Source organism: Drosophila miranda, chromosome XR (genome assembly GCF_003369915.1).
Source record: "Drosophila miranda strain MSH22 chromosome XR, D.miranda_PacBio2.1, whole genome shotgun sequence".
In the NCBI taxonomy this organism is placed as follows: Eukaryota; Metazoa; Arthropoda; class Insecta; order Diptera; family Drosophilidae; genus Drosophila; species Drosophila miranda.
The window spans coordinates 6,490,528-6,513,679 of NC_046674.1; the positions used below are offsets into that span (position 1 = coordinate 6,490,528).

The window sequence follows — 23,152 nt, forward strand, 5'->3', positions numbered from 1 at the left end:
ACAAGTTGTGGCAAAGAAATACCAACTTAATGAGTGCGCCAATTAAAAGTGGGAAATCCACAATTCGATTAGTCGAGCATGAAGTGAGCATAAAGATAATTGATCTAGTGTGAAACTAAAATTTCCAAAATGCCTGCAAATTCGACTAAATCGTTGATTTTTAAACAAGCAATATTTACTATAGATTAATTAAGATAAACATGTACTAAATTACCGAAGCCTGCCACGTCTCTCAAAATTTTCTTTCGTAAAAACCATCTACTGGCAAACACAAACAACTGAAAAAAAAATTGAGCCACATCGGCCCAGCCGTTCTCAATTGATGAAGTCCCACACATTTTTCACTGTGTTTTTATATATATACTCGTAGATCTAGAATATTAAAGAATATTTCATCAAAGTCTAATAATTTACCATACTTCACAGATCAGTGGATCACCATCATCCAAGCAGATGAACTTTCGGAAAAGTTGAAGGTTTCCCCTCAGAGAAGATCTTCACTCACTTTCGATGCCAAGTTGAAGTTCAACTTCGTTCGACACATGGCTCATAGACACATGTAATCGTACATACACTCGAACTCAAACTCGTGCCCGTACTCGTACTCGTAATCGTACTCGTACTCGTATGACTAACAACGGCTATGCAAATTAGTTTGGGACATATGCCCGGTTATCGCAGCCGCCACTTGCCGAGGCACAACATCTGTTCGGCTCGGCTTGGGGGCCAACCGCAAATTGCCCGGCCGACTCACACGATACGTATATCGTATATTATATCGTATAATGAAACGACCTGGCCCCGACATAGACATCGAAACCTCCACGTAGACGTAGACGTAGACCTATACTTACACGTTCTTGAGAGTACGAGTCGTATACTCTTTAGTTAGTATAGACTGACGACGATCTCTGGCGCTGGGCTAGTTTTTTCTTGGCTTTGCTTTTGTATATAGCCGATGATGTATGGTGGGAATTTCCGTTAGTTTTTGCCATTCGATTGGCTGCTATCGTCTGATCTCTCCCCCGAGTCAGATCTAGGCGTTGTCTCCGAGAGCGAAGCGAACAAAATATGATATTTACCATATATCGGAATGTGTATGTGTATGGGAGAGTCGATGGGGTAGTCGCTGGTATATATAGTATAGTCGAGAGGGTTCGCTTTGTTTGGTGGAAGTAAACAGATTTCTTTATTTATTTTATTATTAATTTTTAGCTTTTCCATTCTCGGAGACCCATGGCAGAATATTTGTTCTTGGTTTTTTTTTTATCGAATTACATATCACTAAATCACTAAAAATCAAAAACAGAAATGATTTCTTCCTATTGATTTTCTCCTCTGCTCTCCTCTCCGTTTTCGTTTTCGTTTACTTAATAGATTGGTTTTCTTTTAGAATATCGCTACGAGAGTTGGTTTTAGTAACCAAACACCAAATGTGTGTGTTGTTGTTTTTTTTAGTTTTCGACTAATCGTAATCGTTCGTTCTTGTGTGTGTGTTTGGTTTTTCTGCACAATTTCGATAATTGCTAAACAAAAGTTCGTTTTTTCTTTGGAGTTTTTTTTTAAAAGATTCCTATGCATTTAAGAAATTAGCGGGCAACTTAGAGAGTTCGAAGAACAAAAATGGTGAACACCATCAACCATCAACCATAGTCAAAATCTTCATAATTAGAGTAATCATAATAAATTTATCATACATACATACAAGCTCCATATTTATGTTTATGTTTTTTGTTTTTGTAAGTTGTTTACTTGAACTAATTTTAAATGTTTGATTTGTAATTTAGAATTCATTAATATACTTTGAGTTTCTGTTAGAATTTGCTAAGAGTTCATTTAGTTAGTTAATGCTCCAATTCTTTAAAGCCTGTCCTACACACACACGTACACGTACATATACATTTAAATAGGGGTTTCCTTTGCTAACTTAGTTCTTGGAAGAAAGTTCTTTATTCATTGTGTAATTTCAATAAATTTTGATTAGTTCATTTATGACATTATCATTAAGAGAGATGAGAAACTGAAACCTTTTAGCTATATACTCGCAGATGGGGAAAATCACACGAAACGGTGAAACGGAAGGGTGTACATATTTAAGTGGAGTTGAGTTTAAGTTTGCTGATGATAAACCATATAGGGGACAGCCGATGAAGATCATACCTACTAAACTACGGACCATTTAAAAAAAAAAACACGAATTTTTTAATAATATTTGTATAGTTTCCTCCTTGGTTTTTGTTCCTACTTTGCTTTCTTTCGTACTTTCGTTATATTCTGTCGTCTATATGTTATTCGTTTCCTTTGCTACACAAATCATTGGCTGTTAAAATCTGTTTATTGTGTTCTTTTTTTTGTCTTTTGTTGTTGGACCCCATGCAACTTGCTTGAGTTTCCTCCCCCCGCCCTCATTCCTCCACAGGTATTTGAACTCCGTTTTGTATCCAATCCCCTGGGTATTCTAGTACTTTCGTCCAACTATTTTTGCAGTTCTATGCTATTATTTATGTTCACTTTATTAAAACATACACGGTAAATTCCTCTAAAATGCTTCGGTTTCTGTTGTTTCTTTTTGCTGTTGTCTTGTCACCTATATAAAGTAAATAGTGTTGCATATATTATTATTATTATTATTATAATTCTTATACGGTTTATCTATTTTATTAACGGGTCTTCGCTAATCAAATCCGACTGCGCCGCCTTCAGAAACTGGGTTCGGTCGGCACTTTTATTTTATTTGCTATTTTTTATTTGGTTTTTAATGTGCTTTTTTACATTTTACACATTGAGAGATGTTTGCACTTGAATCCGCAAATGTTTATCGTTAATTAAATATCATTCCCATTCGTTAAACTCGAAAATCAGATTTTAGAGATTACACTTGTGTTTCGATTTTAGTTTTAGTTGGGTTTGTCTTTCTTTGTCTTTGTCTTTGTCTTTGTCTTTATCTTTTTGGCGACTACACACACACACACATACAGGACAATGTCTACAAACGAATTCAATTTCAATTTAGTTTAAAAACTTTTCAAGTTAGACTAAACATAAATCAACTTGATCTTGATTTGGATTTGGATGTGAATGCGGATGCGGATGCGAATGCGGATGCGATTGGGACTGCGGCAGATGCTGATGCTTATGCTGATGCTGAGGATTGGCCGTATGCTGGCTCAGAACGAGGCCTCCACCAGGTAGGTGCCATCCATGGGCTGATTGTTTTGGCTGTTTTGAGCATTGCTGGCAGCTGGCATATACTTGCCGCAGGCCTAAACACGAACGAGAACGAGAACAAAGCGGGATTGCATTAGGGCTTCAACATTTTTCAAGGCACAATATTGATTAATGATGTCTGTAGAGTATACATATAACTGAGAGTATGAATATGGCTAAGAGACGAAGCGCGCGCCCAAAAGCCGACTCCACTTTTCATCAGAGTTTCTTGCGAGTCTGTGCGAGTCTTTTAGGCTGCACGCGAATGCTGTTTGTGTTGGTGTTGGTGTTAGTTGTGGGGGGGGGGTAGAATACACAAAAAAATGCATACACAAGTAGGTAGAACAAATTCAACACACAAACTATATATAATAAGTATATGTTTACAGAGGGAGTTACAGAAAGCGGTTGTGAGACCCACCTGCAAATGCACTCAACCCCCAATTGTTGTGAGGCGTTGAGCCAAGTTGGGGATCATATGGAGGGTGGGGGTGGGGGTGTGGGGTGGATATATACAATAGTGCTTACCTGGTAGCGCTGGGAGCAACAGCGACCGCAGCAGGACTGCAGCAGGCCGGCAGCACTGTGCGTCGAGTGGGCGGGACTGGCCATCGGCGAGGGCGAGCCCGGCCGTTTCGGCTGTCCGTTATAGGGTATATCTAACTCGACAAATTCTCGATCCTTTAGTGGTTAGTTTGGTCAGAGTTTTTTGAGCATTGAGAGGTGTGTACAGCCAGAGAAGAATTTTACAAAGAGAAACGAAGAATACATAGAGTACAATATCTTTTTTGGTCTGTTTTGTTTTTTGTTTTTTCCTTTGTTCAGAGGTTTTTTAGTTCAACAATATTACAGTAAAGAAGGGCTATAGGTTGGGGAAGGTTGGGGGAGGGGCTTACACACACGAACATAGAACACAGGACAGGGTTAAATACATACAAAGAAATATATAAATACTTAGAGCGAGAGTTTCCATCTCTTTCAAGTCAAAAACAACAATTAGAACATTAAGCGGGGTTTATGGGTACGGGGGACTGAGGGGAGAAAGGGTATTAAACATTTAAACGCTTAAAATTCTATAATGGGTATAGAAATGATGTCTTTTTTTTTTTTGTTTCTTTGTTGCGGCTCCTAAGCAATGACAATTTTACAATAACACAATAAACACTATAAGAACAATTTGTTAGACAGCCAAACGGATGGGGGCGCTGGGCAGCGGGCAGCGTGGTGGGAAGAGCAATAAATGCGGGCTTGGGCAAGGGCAGGGCAGGGCAGAGCCGAGCGGGACGAGGTAGAAGCAAGCGCCAGCCATTTTTCATTCGTTTTTCAATTGCTAGCTGTTAAAAACGGTTTCGAGCAAAGTGCGATTTTTCGTTCATTTTTCCAGATTTCATTTGCAAGCTGTTATAAACGCGTTCACGTTTAATGCGTTTCTTGAGTGCGATTTTTCGTACATTTTTCTGATTTCATTTGCCGCTGTTAAATGCGCGTTCGCGTCTATGGCCGCCCAAAAGCGATTTAGATTTATGACGGATCCTGTTTTATTTATTTGTGGTTTAAGGTGAGGAATTTGAGTGCTCATCAAGTGGTTTACGGCTGTCTACTGCTGTGGAGCATACACATGAACGGCTAGGAGCCGTAACGAACCGAGTATTATGAATTTATAATGAAAAATATACCAGACAACAGAGTAGCTCAGTTTGGAAAATTTGTCTGTACTTTTGAAACGGCAATCTACCACTTATAATAAGGTTATGAACCAATTTCAAAACAATAAGACTGCTTTAAGAGGAATTTTCAGGAAATCTCCATCCAAATTATTTAAACACAAAAGTTATACGAAAACAAATTTTTAACACAATCAGAGCACATTTAAAAAAAGATTCGGTCTAGAATTGCTCACTAATAAAATGTAAAAAAATAAATTGAATAGTTAAATGGACTTTTTACGAGTATGACCACTTGAGTGGATTTCCATCCACCCATTTTGGCCACTTGATGAGCCAGCTCTCAGCAATCCGAATTGTTTATATTTTTTTGGGATGGGGTAAAGTTTTTAGATTTTTTGGTTTCTTGTTTTTCGTTTTTCGTTTCGTTTTGGGCTTTATGTTGACAGCAATCGATTGCATATGGCCAAATGGTCGTTTCCGAATCTTCATGATATCATGGGGGTGGGAGGGCTAGAGCATTCTCATATCGTTCGGTTCAATGCTGTTCGGTAATGACCTATTCAAAGAACTTGAAACAGAACAGAGCGCATAGCATTCAACACACAAATCGTTTGCTTTCAATAGAAGGAATCGAAAAACAACATATGTATGGACGTACAACCAAGAAGGAAACCAAGAAAAATAAGAATTAAAAATCATAAAAATTAATTGCAACGCATAAACGATAGATAGAGATAGTGAGTGAGTGAGTGAGAGAGATATAGCGATAGAGATAGAGAGCAATAGATACAGAGATACAGAGAAAGGGATAGAGTTAAAGATAGAGAAATATGAAGGAAGAAACAACGGAACTGAGGTACAAACCGAAAGCACTTACTTTTCTGAATTAATATTCGTTTATCAAAGGTATAGACAATTGATTTTAATTGCGTTTTTTTATTGCTATGCATTATATTTGGTTGATTCTGCTCTTGAAACGCTTGTGCGAAAAACATGACACAAATGGAAAACTTAGAACATATTAGATTGCACAACTTAAGAATTGTACACCCACCCCACACATAAGAACCGAAAATATAATAATTATACATAAACAATTCGTAAACAAAAGTACGCGGATCTCATACAAAAGATTGGCATTTCAGTTCAGTTCAGTTCTCTCTAGGGTTTTTTGTTTCACGAGCTTCACGAGCTTCTCGAGTTTCATAAATGGGAGACTCGCGCGGTTTCTGAATCCCAATCCCAATCCCAATCCTTTTTCTTTTCTTGTGGCCTCATGACAGGACTGCAATGGGGCTCTGGTAGTTGTTCTTGCTGTGGTTGTTGTTCTGGTTGTTCGGGTTGTGGTTGCTGTGTGTGGCTTTGTCATTGCTTGCCTAACGAGCTTGAGGCAAAGTGTATAACTTTGGACTATTACAAGGATGTTCAAATGTGGCTACATCTGTCGCGGGAAAAGTCCAAAAGAAACAAACGGAAAATGTACAGAGAAAGTTTGTGATAAGTAAATGAAAATCAAATGATAAGAGCAATTAATAAATGCGCGATAGAACCATAAATATATTTATATAGAGAGAGATATATATAGAGAGATGTAGAGAGAGAGCCAGAGAGAAAGCCTTGGATTGCCACATCGATTATACGCACCGTTGTCTTCTCCAGACATCTCAACAAATGGTGGTGCTGCAGCTCAAAGATATCCTCATCCCTATAGTTGTCATCCAGCTCAATGCCCGACTCCTGGGCCGCCCATCTGGCCTCGGCGGCCTTCTTCTTGTTGACAAAGGCAGCTCCCGACGAGGCCTTGGCAATGCGGATGCGCGCCAGGCGAGCTTTCTGCAAGAGCAACAAGAACATTCATGAGATTGTGCGGATTCTGAGAGGAGGATCTAGCATTTTCTCTTACCCGCTGTGCCTTGCGCTTGTCCGACCGCTGATTCTGGTGATAGATTCTACTAAAGTTCGATACGATAACAGGTACAGGTAAGGCGATGACCAGCACACCGCTGAGTGAGCAGACGCCGCCCACTATTTTGCCAGCTATTGTCTCCGGCACCATGTCGCCATAGCTGGAATGGTGTGGAAAAGTGTGAAAAGCTGAATGAGTATCATATCCGGAGGTGCAGAGTGAAAGAGTGAGACTTGAACTTACCCGAGCGTCGTCATCGTGACTATGGTGTACCAGAAGGCCGCCGGAATCGATGTGAAGTTTGTGCCGTTCACATTCTTCTCGGCATAGAACATGACGGTGGCAAAGATAATGATGGCCATGGCCAGCGAGAAGACGAGGAAGCCCAGCTCGCTGGCGCACGACTTGAGCGTGTAGCCGAGGATGCGGAGACCCTGCGAGTGGCGGGAGAACTTGAAGATGCGGAAGACGCGAAAAACTCGCAGCGTGACGAAGGCACCGCTGACGTCGTCGTTGTCTGTGATGCCCAGACCGATATAGTAGGGCAGGATGGCCACCACGTCGATGATGCTCATCACGGAGCGCACGAACTTGCAGCGATCGGGTGCGGCGAAGAGCCGCAGCAGATACTCGGCGCTGAAGATCATTACGCAGGCGGTGTCCAGGCAGAAGAAGACGATCTTGTAGCGCTCGCCGCACGGCAGTGTGCCAGCCCGGCCCGGCCTGTGTCCGCACGGCACCGTCTCCACCACGTTGGCCATCACGGAGACGGCGATGAAGAAGCCGGTAACGTAGTAGAAGACCAGGGCGCTGGTCGACGTGTGCGGATTCTCGAAGGCACGCCACATCTTTTGCCGTATGTTGGTCAGCTGCTGCAGGTTCTGATCCCCGTTCTCCGACAGTTTGTCGTCCATGAGGCGCTCGGCATTCTCTCGCTTCCGGTCCCGATAGTCCTCGTAGCAGCAGTCACCAATCACGTCCGGCATGATGCCGAAGAAGGCCAGCTCCTCGTCATAGCTGGTGAGGCATTCGTGTTTTGGATAATGCAGCTTGCCCGTCCGGTAGTAGTTGAGTATGTGGCGGAATATGTCCGGATCCCGGTCGAAGAAGTACTCTTTACAGTCCTCGTCATAGAAGAACTCCCGCTCATTGGAGCCGAGGAGCGTGTCCGGGTACTTCTCGAGGGTGTTCCTCCAGGTCTCGAAGCGGCGGCCGGATACGTTGATCAGCAGCTTCTCGTCGTCCGTCTTGCGTCGGTCCTTGGGCACGGGGGGCGGTGGCAGTGGAAGGGAGGCTATCGGCACCCAACCGATGGCCGCCGCCCGTGCAAAGGGAAGCCAAGCGGCGACCGAGGCCATGCTATTGGGTGGAATGTTTCAGTGTCCCGGTTGTCGTGCAAAAGTGGGTGGCTCTCGCGGGCTATCTCTCACTATGTCCCTTCCCTTTCCTTTGCACTCTGCTCTTAATCGTCCTGTACTGTTGTCCTTTTTCAGGGTCCTATCTACCTTCTCCTATTTTTTTGTTGGCAGTTGAGTTTGTGCGGGTTGGTGGCGGGGGCTGGGAGAGCGGGGGGACTTCACTCTCTCTCTCTCTCTCGTTCTCTCTCTGTTTCTATATATGATTAACTCCTAAATTAAAGCTTTTTTTTCTGTTGTCCAGCTCTTCGTCGGCTTCGGCTTCTGCCTCACCTTTGCTCTTGCTTCTGCTTTTGCTTTTGCTTTTCTTCTTGCTTATCCTTGAGGCCTGCTTATTGTGTGATGCGTGCATTTTTGAACTGCTTGCCAAGCAGTGTTTTATTGCTTAAACTTATTGCTGTCATTTTTGCTCTTATTGTAGTTTTTGTTGCTTCTGCTTCCACTGCTTCTCCGTCTGCTTCCTCTGCTTCTGCTGCTCCTCCTTCTGCTGCTGCTGCTGGCTCTTGTTTTATTGTTCGCCGTGGGGATATGAAATGTTTCCTATTTGTGTACTCTATCTAAGTTTCGTTGTGCAGCAGCACTGCAAAAGAGAGATGGAAAGAGAGTTGAGTTGAAAAGTTTTGCGGGAGTTTTAAAACAAGTTGTCACTGGGGAGGGAGCCGGTGGCAGCGCGGGGAGATGCCATAGCTCAACGAAAAGTTTTACACACACCCATTCATACCCAAACTCGTACACATGGTAAAATGTAATTACAGTTAAAAGTTTGTCTGCCATTTCATGGTGTAACCTTATGTTGAGCAAAAGTTGGTATTTTTACTATTAATTAAGAAAATTAAAGGACACAAAATGGAAACTTTTAAGGAATAAATATTGAAAAACATCAAATGTATGGCTTTCAAATTATAAGTTTTTATTTTAGTAAAGGATGACATTATAATATATAACTTGTTTGATTTTAAGGCATTTAAAAAGTTTTCTTAATTTCCATTTAAACAATAGACCATTAATACTTAATCTACTATCGAATTCGTGGAAGCCATTAACCCCTTAAGAAAAGCATTTAAGTGTGGGCTGGCATTGGGTATAAAATACACTCACATATGATTTAATTTCAAGAAACTGTTTGTAATTTCACTTCAATCGGATTGTAAAGTTTATGGGGAATCCCAGGCAATAGAATTTCGGACTTTCTCAAAGCATAAATATTATCATAAATCTGCGGGAACAATACAATAGGAATACACACACACACACACACCCAAAAAACACATCGACCCACTCGTCTATTTCTCGCTTCACTTGTTTATATTATCAATTTATCGCAGCCCCCTCATGGAACCCCATTCCCTCTCTGGATATATGTACATACATATATAATGATTCACAGCAGCAGAAATCGACAGACAACGCCATTCAATGCGTTTTCGGGCATCGTTCTGTCTAAATATTTAAACGAGGCAAACACAATCAAACTGGGGGGAATCGTAGAGAAGGGTTCTGTTTCTGGTTCTGGTTCTGTTTCTGCTGGTTCTGCTTTACGAGTCCAGCAGCTGAGACCATTTTAATGGGTCGAACATACCAACGGAATGACCATTCGACTGTCTTCCATCTGCCTAGCTCTGGGTTTCTCTGGTGTGGTTTGGAATCTGGTTTTGGTTCTGGTGCTGGTTCTAGTTGGGGATGGTAATGGGCATGGGAATGGCCCGTCAATGAGTGGATGGGATGGGATGGGATGCGTGGGTGTCTTTGGTGGCCTGCTCTGCCAGGCGCAAAGCACAAATTTATGTGCATTTCTCTAGACAGTAAACACCCTGCAAATTTCCTTTAGGCCACAAGTCATTTTGCCAACGACAATTAAAACGCAAAAACTTTTGCCATCGTCTCTGTGCTCCCACATCTCATCGGTCTCCGCCCCCCAGTGAGGGGGAACTGTGACAAAAAGTCATTTGTTTCCATGAATGTCAGGGCATGGCATGGCTCTTGAAGTCTATATAATGTGTGTCTTTGATTTATATAATATTTATGGCTCTGTCACTGGCACTGGCAATGGCACTGGCAAGACGGTTCCTCTGGCCAAGTGCACATCGAACTTCATCCATTTGTGGTAGTAGAAGGACCCATCTATATCACCGAATGGTGTGCAAGAGTGTTTCCATATTCATGGCCGCCTGTCACATCCCTGACGGCCCCTGAAAAGGGGTTCAGCGGGAGCCTAGAGCAGGAGAAGATATTGCCATAACAATAGCCATTAGGAGTTATTAGTTATTTGATGGCTGATTTGAGCCGCTGCGACACGCCATGGCCACAAGGAGGAAAGATAAGGTTGGACAAGGTTACAGGGTTCCTTGCCTCACGTGGATTAATGGGTATGGGTTTTTTTTTTTTCTTTGGGTTGTTTTTGGACTACTTTACATGCGAAATGCATATTAACGATTGTAATTCGATTGATGGCTGTCAATACTTGTTTGTCTTTCGGAAAGTGATTATTTATTTTGTAATTTACTTGCTGTTTTGTTAGTTTTTAACATTGCTGTACACCACCATTGAGCCCATTCATGTCCATTGATTCGAATTGATTTTTTAACATTTTAGGTCTGTCGTATCAGTGATATCATTCAAGAACTTAGCCCTTGCATTCCCTTAATAGCTTTTACCTTGCAGATAATTGTGGGAAATCCATATGTGCCATGCCTATACGTTTTTGAGTACATTAAGCGATGAAGAGTCAAACATGCTGACAGTTTCCACCTTCTTTGGACCCACACCGACACCCACGAGCAGAAAACATCCTGATGCCGTCCCAGAAACCCCACTCCTCAATGAAACCACTCCACCACTCCCCCATCAGTGTACCATATCGGATGCCAGAGAATGGCAGACAATGGGCCATGGATTCGCCCCAGAGGTCCGTCGTGTCAGGCCTTAATGTTTTAATGCCACATTATCCTATCAACAATGTTCCACTATGGATTGACGTTCGTCGTAGTCGTTGACCTTGCCTTGGTTTTTCGCCGTGGACGAAATGGAAATTAATCAATGCCGTTTTCTCTGCCCCGTCTCCTGTCCTCTGTCCCCTCTCCCCTGTCCACTGTCCACTGTCCTCTGCCCCTGCTGACGTTGATGTTGATGTCTGGATGTCGTTAGGTTATACAAGGACCAGGATCCATTCACGTATTCTGTGCGTGTTGTGTGCCATCAAAATAAATTGTCAAACATCAAATGGGTGCAGTGGCAGGAGGAGGAGCCCTCCAGCAGCCCCAGAGGCAGAGAGAGAGAGAGCGAGGCAGCAACTTAGGGCCGGGCCGCTGGCAGAGAGTCAGGGACCAGGGGCTGACGTTGACTTCCGCTGGACTAAAAACAAAGGCGCCACATGTCCTTATTATATTTCTTTTTTCGTCTTTCTGTAGGCTTTCATTAATTATTTGCATAGTTTATTTTAGTTTGCGAGCAGCAGGGCAGAGCCTTATTATTCGCCAGTTAGTTGGCTGCTGCCTTCGGGAACAGTCCGTCCGAACAGCGTCCGTCTCTGTCTCCGTCTCAAGGTTAGACTTTTGTTGTACCTTTCCACGAGAGTGGGCGGCGGAAAAATGGCCCTGCATCCATCTGTCCATCCGTTCACACTGTGCTCCCATCAACCAAGATTGTAGATCATTCTGAGTGGGAGGATTTGGACGCGGTCTTGGCTCTTGCGACAGGCAAAATAAACATTTCAATCAAATTCAAATTCAAATTGAAGGTGAATTGAATGAACTTTTCGTAGTTCATTATTCTGTACGAGAATATACAGAAGAACGATTGAATTTCCAGAACTGAACCGACTTCAAGTTCATTTCGTGGTAGGTCACTTTTCTGACCTTTATATACAATTTTTGCTGATAGAAATATAATCTACAAATACGAGTGAATAGTGTTGAGCGATTATAAATCAGATATTTCCCAAGGGAAATTCTAATTGATGTCCAAATAACTCTCATTAAATTTTCACACACATTTCCATAGCATACTTATCCGAACTGAGTAAACACCATAAATATATAAAATATTCCCCCGAATTCATTCAGATAATTATCATCTGTCTGTGCCTTTCAGGGCATATCAACTTCTTTGCCTTCTCATTACAATATTTCCCTCCACTTTCACTCTTCTCGGTTTCCTCTGTTTCTCTATTTTTTGTTTTTTTTTGCATGTTCCTGTTGTTGTTGTTTATTATACGAGTATGTTTGTAGGCCCTCGACCTCCCCTCGGGACCATTCCATTCAATTCGGGCGGCCCCAAAATGCTAGTTAGGCATTAATGTACGAAATACACGAAAAATCTACGGAAATCCTGTGAAATTTTCTCCTGCTCTTGCGTGGGTTTCAGTTATTATGATGACTTGACTTTCCTCTCTCTCTCTTTCTCTCGCTGTGGCACTCACTCACTCTCTTTATGTTGCTCTCTTTTTGCCAGCAAAACGGAAGCTATTCCGAGGTACTATATAGAGAAGCCAGTTCCATTTTGAAGCCAATTGCAACTTTGAGGCCAAATACTAAATTGGCAAGCATTTCCAGATCATAAACGCAATTTTATGGCCTGTTGGTGTGCGGGTGGGGGGGGGGGGGTATTTTTCATTTTGTATTTTTATTGCCAATAAGTTAACAATGTTTACTTTTAGTTGTTCGTTTTCTATTTTTAAACAATCACAACAGAATCTCCCCTGCACTGATCCAAGCCCCAGCCCCCATCATCAGACCAACATTATCCATATATTTTTCCTTTCTTTTCTTTTGTTTACAAGCCATTTTTTTCGTTGTATTCTTTGGGTTAAAAAGAAAAATGAGAAATATACGAGTATACGTAGTATGTGTGGGTTTTCAAACGGGCAAAGAGAAAGAGAGAAACAGTGAAACAACGAGACCAAGTTTTTGTGTGTGTGTGTGTGTGTGTGTGTGTGTGTGTGTGGGTGAAAGGGAAAGAGAGAGCATCTTGTGTGTGTCTCTGCGCCTGCTCATGGGACCCTGGGCGCCCGCTTGGGCTTAGGTTTTGGTTTTGGTTTTGGTTTTGGAGGGGCCTTAGGATTCAGATTGGGATTGGTTCGGGTCGAGTCGAGTCTACGAGTGGGGCTACGTTGTCTCGGCTCAACATCAAACATTTTTTGCCTTATGAGCAGTTTATAATTTTCTCTTGCCTTTTTCCCAACCATCTATGCTGCTTGTGTCTGTCGCTGTCGCTGTCGTACAGGTATTAAGTAGAGGCTTATGTGTCCTCCCACTAAGCACTCGATTGAAGGTGTCTCCGGCTCGAGGTGTGTAAGGTGTCTATTTGGCAAGAATTTCAAAGGCATTCATTTGACTTATTGCCGATTTTTGCGGATTGATTGAAATTAATTAGTTTCCATTTGTAATTGCAATCAATGGGGAATTATTGCTTATTGCTGATTCAATCATTTGCATGTTCAGACGAGTACGAGTATGCACGTGGATAAGTCACGTATACAGCTACAGCATCTATAAATAGGTTGATATCGTCGCCTGCCTAATGTACATATGTAACTAATGTAACGCATGGTTTTCTTTGAGATTGAATGAATATTTTGACTTGTGAGACTACAGACTTGTGAGACAACAATATCTATATCTATACACATTTTTCTGAATATTGTTTGCATAAATTTAAAGCAGAAACAGTACAATTTTAGACCTTTTTGAAGATCTTCAATTTCTATGAATTGAAGATCTGTTTTTATATCTTGACAAGATTTGATTGAAAGTATTTAATGGTAAATATAGTTTACCTTTAAGCCCCGAATTAATTAACCTTTTGCAATTATTCAGCAAATTGATGAGCCCATATTTATGTCAGCACATTATCAAAAGTAATCTGATTCATTTTCCCGAAATGCTTTAACAAATTGATACCTTTATATTTTACGAGTGGTTCCACTTATGTTTAAAATTGTATTTTATATATATCCTTGTACTTTTGCGACGGGAACCTGCTGCGTATGCTTATTATTAATTTAAAACATTTTCCATACGTCATGTGGTGCCTGAGGACAATGCTGGAAATGGGGAGAATTCGATTACTCGCACAAGTTGATTTATTATTAAAATTGCGTGTACCACACAAGAATTGGCCAATACAAGAGATCGAAAGGCAAGGCACGTGCAACGTATTGGCTTACATAATGAATGGCCTTTGGGGGTGGACAATTGGGTGAAGAACACTGGTCGAGACTTTCATGTTGCTATTCAAATTAATTGCGAAACTCATAAAAAACTTTAGAGAGTTTTGGCTATCAGACCGCCAGAATCGCCAGCATCGGCAGCTGGAGCCAGCCCTGTGCCCTGTGCCCTGTGCTCTGTACCCTGTGCATCCCATAGAAAAACCCCCCAAAAAGTTTTCTAATGGTGGCCCTGACTGAAGGGCGGTCTTAGAACGTGCAAGTGACCCAAAGGGCGGGCGGATGGGTTGGCTGTGCCGTACAGGATATGCGGTGGGGGTGGTTATAGGGCCAATGGGGTAATTTATGTAGGCCCGCTAAGCTCTTCCATGCGTGAAATGTGATTATATCTGCGTATAAATACGCAGACAAGTGTGACCGTTCGTATGTGTATGTGCATGTGTGGGAGAGAGAAGAAGAAAAGAGTGAGACAGTAACAGCATGTGTGATAACCAGAGATGCGAAAGCGGTCTAGCAAATGCATCCGATAAGGTATTGAAGAGGGGAGCGCAAGGAGAAAAACAAAAGGTTAAATCTATTTCAAGCAAAATATAGTATTTAGAGTTTATAAGAGGGGGAAAAGCAGATAGCGATACATAACGAACAGACTTAACAGAGCACTATCAAGGTATGTAAGGGGTATAATGAGAAAACACTACAGAACCACTCCAAGTCCACTTGAAACCTTACTGAAACCTCCCGAGCCAGACCCACAGAGCCCACGATAACAGTAGTGAAAGCATTATTGCCGATTTCTACCCAATTAAACGAGAAACGTAACCACTTTTAGATACCTCAAGCACTTCTCAAATCGAATACACACATCTCAAAATACATAAGCCAAACGACAGCTCTCCAATAAAATCTAAATCTGCAACCGCAAATTCACTCCGAACCACTTCGAAATCTATATAAATAACCGTACCGTACAGTCCGCCAACCCACCTCGCACACAGCCTTCTCCTCATCCAGAACACGAGAGCACATGGCCATTCCCTGCTGATAACAGAAACAACAAATGCAAGCAGTGCTGCAGACCGCGCTGCCTTAAGCTGTGCATTAAGCGCGTCATCACACACACACACACCATCCCACCCACACTCCCGGACAGAACAAAGCTGTGTTCGTGTGTGTATATCTGTACAACAGTGCGGCTTTGTTGTTGCGCCAAAAACCAAGCCAAGGCTTTTTCGCACGTTTTACGCCAGCAAAATGGACCGACAGATGGATGAACGGACAGCGCTGCTGCTGCTGCTACTGCTGCTGCTACTGCTTTCTCTCTTTCTCTCCTACAGACGACCTTCACTTTAGCATAACAAGAGCGAGGGAATAAGCTACGGACCATTACTGATTTTCTACCTTCGCAAAGAGTATTTCGATTTTAGACAGATTTTTGCAAACTCTAAGAAGGAGGGATGTCCTTGATCAACAGCAATATACGAGCCATCAGCCTCTATGGAAACTATTAATCAAATTTTAATCTATCTCTATGAAACTTTCCATTAAGAATAGGTATTTATGATAACCAGATTAGACCACTATATATTATAGATTTGTATATAACTGGCCATAGTTACGATCGTTTCAATAACATGTATCATTACAAGCAAATATATTTCATTTACTTATCTATGGATCCACTATCTCAACTAAATTAAAGCAGTATATCATGAGGCTGCCATTGGACCGATGTATCTGCAAGGCTATCAGAATGCCTTCGTCAACCTTTACAGGCTTTCATTTCATTGTGGCTTGCTGGCTGGCGAAATGGATGGATAGATGAATATATTAATATCATAATCGTGGGCGGAGTGGGTGGAGTGGGTGGAGGCTGGTGCTGCAATGGAGGCCTAAATAGGCCAGATATGCAGCTAAAACAACTGCAACAACAACTTGTTGTTTTTCCTGACTGCACGCCAAGCAGAGCAATTAAAATATGTTTTTTTAAAAGCTTTTTTTTGTCACTCAACAAGGACATCATGGGCGGCATTTCGAATCAGTAGTACTCGTATATATGTACACATGTGTGTTGTATGTATGTATGTGTAATTTTTGTTGGTATTTTTTGTACACTTTTTTTTTTGTTTTTTTTGTATTTTTATGGGATTGTCGTGCGTTCGCCAGCAGCCAGCAGCAACATTCGCGGATACACACAAATGAAAATTCACAAATCAAAAAAAGCAAAAGAATATTGCCACACACACACACACACACACAACACACACACACAGACACACTCCCACCCACAAACATACACATACACACACGAAAGAGAGACGGCGAATCAGGCAAGAAAAATTTCTGGCGAATGCCTGCTTTTTTATGGATTTTCTGGGCAGGCAATCTGCTTTTCCTGGTGTATTTTTGTGGATAAAAAATTGGTTTATTATTTTCTACGTTTTAATACTTTTTTACCAGCAGCCACTCGTTTGTTGATCCTCTCTCTCCGCTCTTTTCAAAGGAGAAAGAGGAGGCACACGCTTACATGAACGGGGGGCATACACACACACACACACACACATACAGGCACACACTTCTGGGGCTTATTACATTTTACACTTGTCGCCTCTTACACTTGCTTCGTCGTTCCGTTAGCCGCACCACACTCGCCTCCACACTATTTAAAAAAACATTTCTTGTACATTTTTCTCTTTTTCAGCTTGTAGCTTCTTTGGAACGTTTTTCTCAGCTTTTCTCTGCTTTCCTTTCTGTGGCTATTTTTTTCTTTTCTGGCTTTTCTATTGCCTGCACGCACGATTGCCACAAAAATTTGGGCACAACTGCGTCCCGCTGTGGGCTCTGGGGGCGCTGCTCCGAGTTCAAATGCTCACGACAAACTGAAAGTGAAAAGCGACGGCGCCTCCGACGATGAGCATCAATCCGGGACACAAAACGTACGGCGGAGTCGGCTCTCACGGAGTCGGCGCTCTCGACCGAGCAAGTGGTGGCCACCGAAACGAAACAGATGTTGCTCGGATGCTCGCTTGCAGTGTTTTCAAATGCATTTGCTAGGTGTAACACTGCACATATACTCATAAAATATTTATTCCATTCACTTAATACAAATTAGCTTGAGTTTACAAATATCACTGAATATCTACCAAGGATGTGGATGTGGTTATACCAAGAAAAGAAAGAAGTCTATAAATATCTCACATTTCCATTTCAATCTAAACGAACTTCTCAAAGAAACACAAGAAACAATTAACAGTGTCGATATCTATGCGAGTGGGGGTGGTTTTCGCTTCTATTTCTGTTTCCTATTTTATGGAAGCTGGGGCTGCTGCTCCGCCCTCAGGCTTGAGCTCATTGAACTGCTTGTGCCATTCCAGATTCATCTTGGACACCGACTCTCCTCTTTTGGCAGCTTGCTTGCCGCTGTAGACCATGATACCGCAGCCAATAACGGTCAGAGCAATCATGATGTTGGCCAGGCGGATGCGCATTTTGTTGCGAACACGTTCCATCTCATCCTGGCTGCAAGCATAAGGAATGGTAGCTAGTATTAACCACCTGTTACTCGAGAAGCACACATACCTGACGAAAGCTGGGACTTCAGCCTGGGACTTGTATTTACCGCTCCATACCAAGAACCGTTTCTCCATATCGTTCGGCTGGTGGTTCTTGATCGCCTGTCTCAGGGGGTTAGTGGTGCCAAAGGAGCGGCGCACAAGTCTGCCAATTAGCGCAGATTTATTAAACATGTTTGTTGTTATGATTATAAAACTTTATGCAATTTTGCTAGTGCAGTGCACTTATCGATATGAAATACGGTCTTACAATCAGAAATATACCGAAGCATACCGTCTGGTTTTCAACATATACCTTAAATATACCGACGAATTATTTATATTCATATTCAATCATATACCTCTACTTTGAATTCCGGTTGAATATTACATATTACACTATTACGTGGTTCAAATACACTACACGAAAATTATGAACCTTGACAAATTTTAACGCAGCTCAGGTGAAAGATATCGTGGTAATTTTGGAGTGAGCATGGATCAGCAAGAAGAATTTACAAACGGAGGCTTAGTTTTTTCAATCATAATGAACGAAATGTTAAGGCTTACGGTATATTTTGAGGTCAAACATTTTAAATCGGAAAAAAAGCTTTTTCAAAATGACAAGGAAAATGACAGCAATGACAGTGAACGTAGTGATTAGTGTAAACGATGATCTTTTTTATAATAAGACTAACCAAAAGAATGATCTTTTATTGAGGAAAATAGGGTTTTGTTACTTTCTTCATTGGTATACTACGGTATATTTAAAAAAATGAGACGGTATCTTTCTGAGGCAGACAGTATGTCGGTATATCGGTAAGTCCACCGGTTCTATCGGCTTATATATGCAACGCAAAAATGAGTGGTGCGAGCGTTTTTTTCGAATTATTTCGCCAAGAAGCAAATTGGGCAAATTGCAAGGTTTGTACGAACCTCACCTCGGCGTGATTTTTTTCTTCAAGTTATATTAGGCAAATGGGGTGGATTTTAGCTTGTATGCGTTGGATTCCTGGATTGGATTGCCTCTGGTCCATACCCTCTTTTTCCTCTCATTATGTAGCAAATGTGTAGTTACCGTGCAGTCACCGTGTAGTTTCTCTTTTCGCGTGCGTGTAAAAAAATCATTAAATCAAATAAATCAATTTTTTCTGCGTGCCGCTTGCATTGGATATTGGATATAGTGATAGCCGTGATCGAGGTCAACTGTAGGATCCAATTATCCAACACAACACAGGCGAAATGAGCGAATACACAAAAATTCTGCAGCGTGAGTTCCCAGCGATAGACTCGGAATTGGTGAGCTATGTTGTTGGAGTGCTGGCCGGCAGCGTGGAAGATTTTGAAACGTGCGATGATATCTTCGATGCCGTGGGCGATATCCTGCAAAGTGTGGCCGGTGACCGGCCGGAGGAGAGTATTCGGGACATATGCGAGGAGTTCTTCAACATAATGAAGAACAATAGCACAAATGTGGAGCGCAAGGTGCTGAATGCCCCCGTAAACATAGAGGAGATGGCCAAGAACATGGAGCGTATGGACATGGATCTGCAGAGCATATGGGTGGTCAACAAGGATGGGGCCAATGTGAGTGTGAAGCCGACCAGAGTCGAAATCTAATTGTCATTGCCAATCTCGATCTCCCTAAAGAAAGTGGACTCGAAAAAGCTGGAGAAGGCGGAAGCCAAGCTGCAACAGAAGCAGGAGAAGCGTCAGGAGGTGAACAAGCATGGCATGATTCCCGTGGCAGTGAAACTGCAAACGGCTACCGCCTCCCAGGTAACCAACAAGAAGAACACTAAATTGGATCAAAAGGGTCTGAATCGTTCCATGGACATCAAAATTGAGAACTTTGATCTGGCCTTTGGCGAAAAGTGAGTCCAAAAATAATCCCCTAGCGCCCTCACCCCCAAGTTGATCAATCATAATGTTTTTTTTTATCACAGAGTACTCCTGCAAAATGCGAATCTGCTGCTATCCTTTGGGCGCCGCTATGGTCTGGTTGGACGCAATGGTCTGGGCAAGACCACCATGCTGAGGATGATTGCAGAACGACAACTGCAGATCCCCTCACACATCTCAGTGCTGCATGTGGAACAGGAGGTGGTGGGCGACGACACGACCGCCGTCGAGAGTGTCCTCGAGTGTGATACTGAAAGAACGAGGCTCCTGACAAGGGAAAAGGAAATCCTGGCTGCTCTAAACAATGGCGTGCAGGATACGACCCTGTCCAATGAGCTGAGCGAGACGTATGCTGCCCTGCAGAACATCGAGGCAGACAAGGCGGTGGCCCGTGCATCTGTGATACTTAAGGGTCTTGGCTTCGACGCTGACATGCAACTGCGGCCGACCAAATCGTTCTCCGGTGGCTGGCGCATGCGCTTGGCCCTGGCTCGTGCGCTCTTCTCAAAGCCGGATCTGCTGCTCCTCGATGAGCCGACAAACATGTTGGACATCAAGGCCATCATCTGGCTGGAAAATTATCTGCAATCCTGGCCCACCACGATCTTGGTCGTATCTCACGACCGCAATTTCCTGGACGTAGTACCCACGGACATTGTACATCTACATTCCCAGGAGCTGGAGGCATACAAGTAAGATACATATATATGTGGATATGCGGCTGGCTAACAAATCTCATTATCATTCCGCAGGGGCAACTATGAGCAGTTCGAAAAGACCAAAACGGAGAAGATGAAGGCTCAGAGACGCGAATACGAGGCTCAAATGGCTCATAGAAATCATGTCCAGGAGTTTATTGATCGTTTCCGTTACAATGCCAATCGTGCCTCATCTGTACAATCCAAAATCAAGATGCTCGAGAAGCTGTAAGCCTCACAAATAATCGTTTGTCCCCACAGTTGAGATATATCTCTTTTCCCCTCTCTTACAGACCCGAACTCAAGCCCGTGGAGAAGGAAACGGTCGTCACGCTCAAGTTCCCAGAGGTGGAGCCACTAAATCCCCCTGTTCTGGCCATTTCTGAGGTCTCCTTCCGCTACAATCCCGAAGACCCTTTGCCCATTTTTAAGGGTGTCAATCTGTCGGCCACCTCCGACTCGCGCATCTGCATTGTGGGCGAGAACGGAGCGGGTAAATCCACGCTGCTCAAGATCATTGTCGGCCAACTGAGCACTATTTACGGCAACATTGTCCTGCATCGCGGCCTGCGCATTGGCTACTTTGCCCAGCACCATGTGGATCATCTGAATATGAACGTGACTTGTGTGGGCGTCCTGGCCGAACTATTTCCAGGTCGCCCCGATGAGGAGTACCGTCGGCAGCTGGGTAGCTTTGGTTTATCCGGACCCCTGGCACTGCAGAGCATTGCCAGCTTGTCTGGTGGACAAAAATCACGTGTGGCCTTAGCAAAGATGTGCATGGGTAAGTGGGGGACTATTAAATCCATCTCGATCTCACAATCTTAATAATCATCAAACTGTTCAAATTGATTCAACAGCGGAACCCAATTTTTTGGTACTCGATGAGCCTACCAACCACTTGGATATCGAGACAATTGATGCCTTGGGCAAGGCCATCAATGCCTTCAAGGTAGATTTCATCAAACTACGAGTATTCAAAAATGTGAAGCCCATTGTTATACTTTCAGGGTGGCGTCATCTTGGTCTCTCACGACGAGCGTCTCATTAAAGTCGTTTGCAAGGAGCTCTGGGTGTGCGGCAATCGCACGGTTCGCGCCATCGAAGGTGGCCTGGACGAATACAAGCGTGAGGTCTACAAGGAAATCGAAGCGAATAGTTGAATTGTATTGTACTTTATTATCCAATGAATTTGTGAAACAGACTAGCACTAAATTTATAACAATATGTCCGTGACAAAGAAAACACTTCGGAAATGGTTCAACAATGTTTCCAAAGATAAATCTTCATTGTGGTTTTCCTAAGCATCGTTCGATTGTGATCAAGGCTGACTCAGTTTCCGGCGAAGCTCAAATAGCAACAGCGTCAGTGCGGATGCCACATTCAGGCTATCAATGCCAGCTGCCAGGGGTATATACACGCACTTTCCCTTGCCACCCACTAGGTTCATGAAGCTGTAAGAAGCAGTGTGTAAGTCTTCACATGACTATTGAGATCAAAAATCTCTTACCTGTAGGCTTCTTCACTCACGCCGTGGCTTTCTCCGCCAATAATGAGCAAATTGTGGGATCCAATCTGTGCGATGTCTGCATAATCGATGGCCCGGCGATTGGCCAGCTTCTCCTTATTGCTCTCCGCTATGAAAACATGGCAATCATCAGCTGCATCAGGGATGGTCATGGAGAGCTCCTCCCATGAAACATCGTCGCGTATGGGTACGCGGAACTGACCGCCACAACCGCCGCGCAGGGCCTTCGACTCCCAGGGATCGCAACAGCCGCGGGTGATCACAACTTGACTGCAGGGTAGGGCGGCGCAGGTCCTAATAATGCTTCCCAGGTTATTGGGCTCCCTTATATTGTCACACACGACTGTAATGGGCAGGGGCTGGCTGCCAAGCCGCTCTTGCTCGGCCAGGTTTTTCTCCAATCCCTTCTCCGAGGGCCGATCGAAGACGGCCAACAGGCCAGGGGGCGTCACCAACGAGGACCAAGTCTTTAGATCATGTTGTGGCACTTTGTAGATCTTTGTGTGGGTATCCTGCTGGGCCTGGGCCACTTCCTCTTTTAACAGGGCCAACTGATCTTTCTGGCTGAATATGAGGGTACTCATTTTGAGGCCGCATTGCAGGGCCTCCTTTATGAGGCGCCTGCCCTCGATGATTATCTGCCGGTTCTTGTCGCGACGCTTCCTGGACCGCACTGTAGTCAACAGGGTGCTGGTCAGCGGATCCTGCAGTGTGAGACGCACAAACTCCAGATTCAATTCGTTGTCCTTGATGACTGCTGCTGGGACTGGTGTTGGTCGTGGAGCAGGCGGAATGCTGAGCTTGGGTGGTGTCACAGAGAAACTCTGATCTTTCCCTTTTTTTTGGGGTTTAGCTGTTCCCTTATACCGATTCTTGCGTAAAGCTTCCCGCGTGCTAACCGGCTCATGCTTTAACAAGGAATGCTCAAAGAGATTGGCCTCTATATCCAGTGCATCTGTGATGTCGTTTTTGGGAACACCTGAGCTGCTCGATCGCAGCACATTAAAGTTGTTCACATGCCTTAAATTTGACTGAAAAGAGCGTTTTAAGATGTTCAAAAACATTATTGGGATTTTTCACTTGTTGTTGGCAGTGCTGCCAGTTTAGCATATTTCAGG

At 43.2% G+C, this 23,152-nt stretch overlaps 4 protein-coding genes across 7 annotated transcripts; 1 reads left to right on the forward strand and 3 right to left on the reverse strand.

Annotated features, from left to right (window-relative positions):
- Positions 1–1,156: 1,156 nt before the first annotated feature.
- Positions 1,157–17,245, reverse strand: LOC108152317 (potassium voltage-gated channel protein Shal). Of its 4 annotated transcripts, none has more exons than XM_017281550.2 (6): positions 16,971–17,245; positions 7,024–8,775; positions 6,778–6,940; positions 6,519–6,707; positions 3,736–3,888; positions 1,157–3,263 (listed from the first exon to the last, which is right to left on the reverse strand). In XM_017281550.2, exons 2-6 carry the CDS (start codon positions 8,136–8,138, stop codon positions 3,168–3,170), a joined length of 1,716 nt encoding a protein of 571 aa, XP_017137039.1. In that variant the 5' UTR covers positions 8,139–8,775; positions 16,971–17,245; the 3' UTR covers positions 1,157–3,167. The 4 variants fall into 4 exon arrangements, with proteins under 4 accessions (XP_017137039.1, XP_017137040.1, XP_017137041.1 ...); XM_017281551.2 differs by having other exon boundaries at positions 16,948–17,245; XM_017281552.2 differs by lacking the exon at positions 3,736–3,888.
- Positions 17,246–17,424: 179 nt separating this feature from the next.
- LOC108152320 (UPF0389 protein GA21628) lies at positions 17,425–18,168 on the reverse strand. Its single transcript, XM_017281555.2, has 2 exons — positions 17,935–18,168; positions 17,425–17,874 (listed from the first exon to the last, which is right to left on the reverse strand). The coding sequence occupies exons 1-2, from the start codon at positions 18,099–18,101 to the stop codon at positions 17,658–17,660; spliced, it is 384 nt and encodes a 127-aa protein (XP_017137044.1). The 5' UTR covers positions 18,102–18,168; the 3' UTR covers positions 17,425–17,657.
- Positions 18,169–18,952: 784 nt separating this feature from the next.
- On the forward strand, positions 18,953–21,789 carry LOC108152316 (ATP-binding cassette sub-family F member 3). The gene is made up of 7 exons (XM_017281549.2): positions 18,953–19,493; positions 19,557–19,780; positions 19,853–20,500; positions 20,561–20,734; positions 20,800–21,290; positions 21,367–21,458; positions 21,517–21,789. Exons 1-7 carry the CDS (start codon positions 19,149–19,151, stop codon positions 21,667–21,669), a joined length of 2,127 nt encoding a protein of 708 aa, XP_017137038.1. The 5' UTR covers positions 18,953–19,148; the 3' UTR covers positions 21,670–21,789.
- Positions 21,666–23,148, reverse strand: LOC108152319 (rRNA methyltransferase 3, mitochondrial). Its single transcript, XM_017281554.2, has 2 exons — positions 22,017–23,148; positions 21,666–21,960 (listed from the first exon to the last, which is right to left on the reverse strand). Exons 1-2 carry the CDS (start codon positions 23,096–23,098, stop codon positions 21,828–21,830), a joined length of 1,215 nt encoding a protein of 404 aa, XP_017137043.1. The 5' UTR covers positions 23,099–23,148; the 3' UTR covers positions 21,666–21,827.
- Between the last annotated feature and the right edge of the window lie 4 nt (positions 23,149–23,152).

What these genes read in the sequence shown, in the direction of transcription:
- LOC108152317 (XM_017281550.2), bottom strand. Translation starts at nt 8,138, where the DNA reads ATGGCCTCGGTCGCCGCTTGGCTTCCCTTTGCACGGGCGGCGGCCATC. An exon ending in ACAAGCGCAAGGCACAGCGG is followed by an intron (nt 6,708 to 6,777) that starts GTAAGAGAAAAT and finishes TTGCTCTTGCAG; the next exon opens with AAAGCTCGCCTGGCGCGCAT. An exon ending in GATGTCTGGAGAAGACAACG is followed by an intron (nt 3,889 to 6,518) that starts GTGCGTATAATC and finishes TAACCACTAAAG; the next exon opens with GATCGAGAATTTGTCGAGTT.
- LOC108152316 (XM_017281549.2), top strand. Translation starts at nt 19,149, where the DNA reads ATGAGCGAATACACAAAAATTCTGCAGCGTGAGTTCCCAGCGATAGAC. An exon ending in TCAACAAGGATGGGGCCAAT is followed by an intron (nt 19,494 to 19,556) that starts GTGAGTGTGAAG and finishes ATCTCCCTAAAG; the next exon opens with AAAGTGGACTCGAAAAAGCT. An exon ending in CAGGAGCTGGAGGCATACAA is followed by an intron (nt 20,501 to 20,560) that starts GTAAGATACATA and finishes ATCATTCCGCAG; the next exon opens with GGGCAACTATGAGCAGTTCG.
- LOC108152320 (XM_017281555.2), bottom strand. Translation starts at nt 18,101, where the DNA reads ATGTTTAATAAATCTGCGCTAATTGGCAGACTTGTGCGCCGCTCCTTT. An exon ending in GAAGTCCCAGCTTTCGTCAG is followed by an intron (nt 17,875 to 17,934) that starts GTATGTGTGCTT and finishes TTATGCTTGCAG; the next exon opens with CCAGGATGAGATGGAACGTG.
- LOC108152319 (XM_017281554.2), bottom strand. Translation starts at nt 23,098, where the DNA reads ATGTTTTTGAACATCTTAAAACGCTCTTTTCAGTCAAATTTAAGGCAT. An exon ending in GTGAGTGAAGAAGCCTACAG is followed by an intron (nt 21,961 to 22,016) that starts GTAAGAGATTTT and finishes TGCTTCTTACAG; the next exon opens with CTTCATGAACCTAGTGGGTG.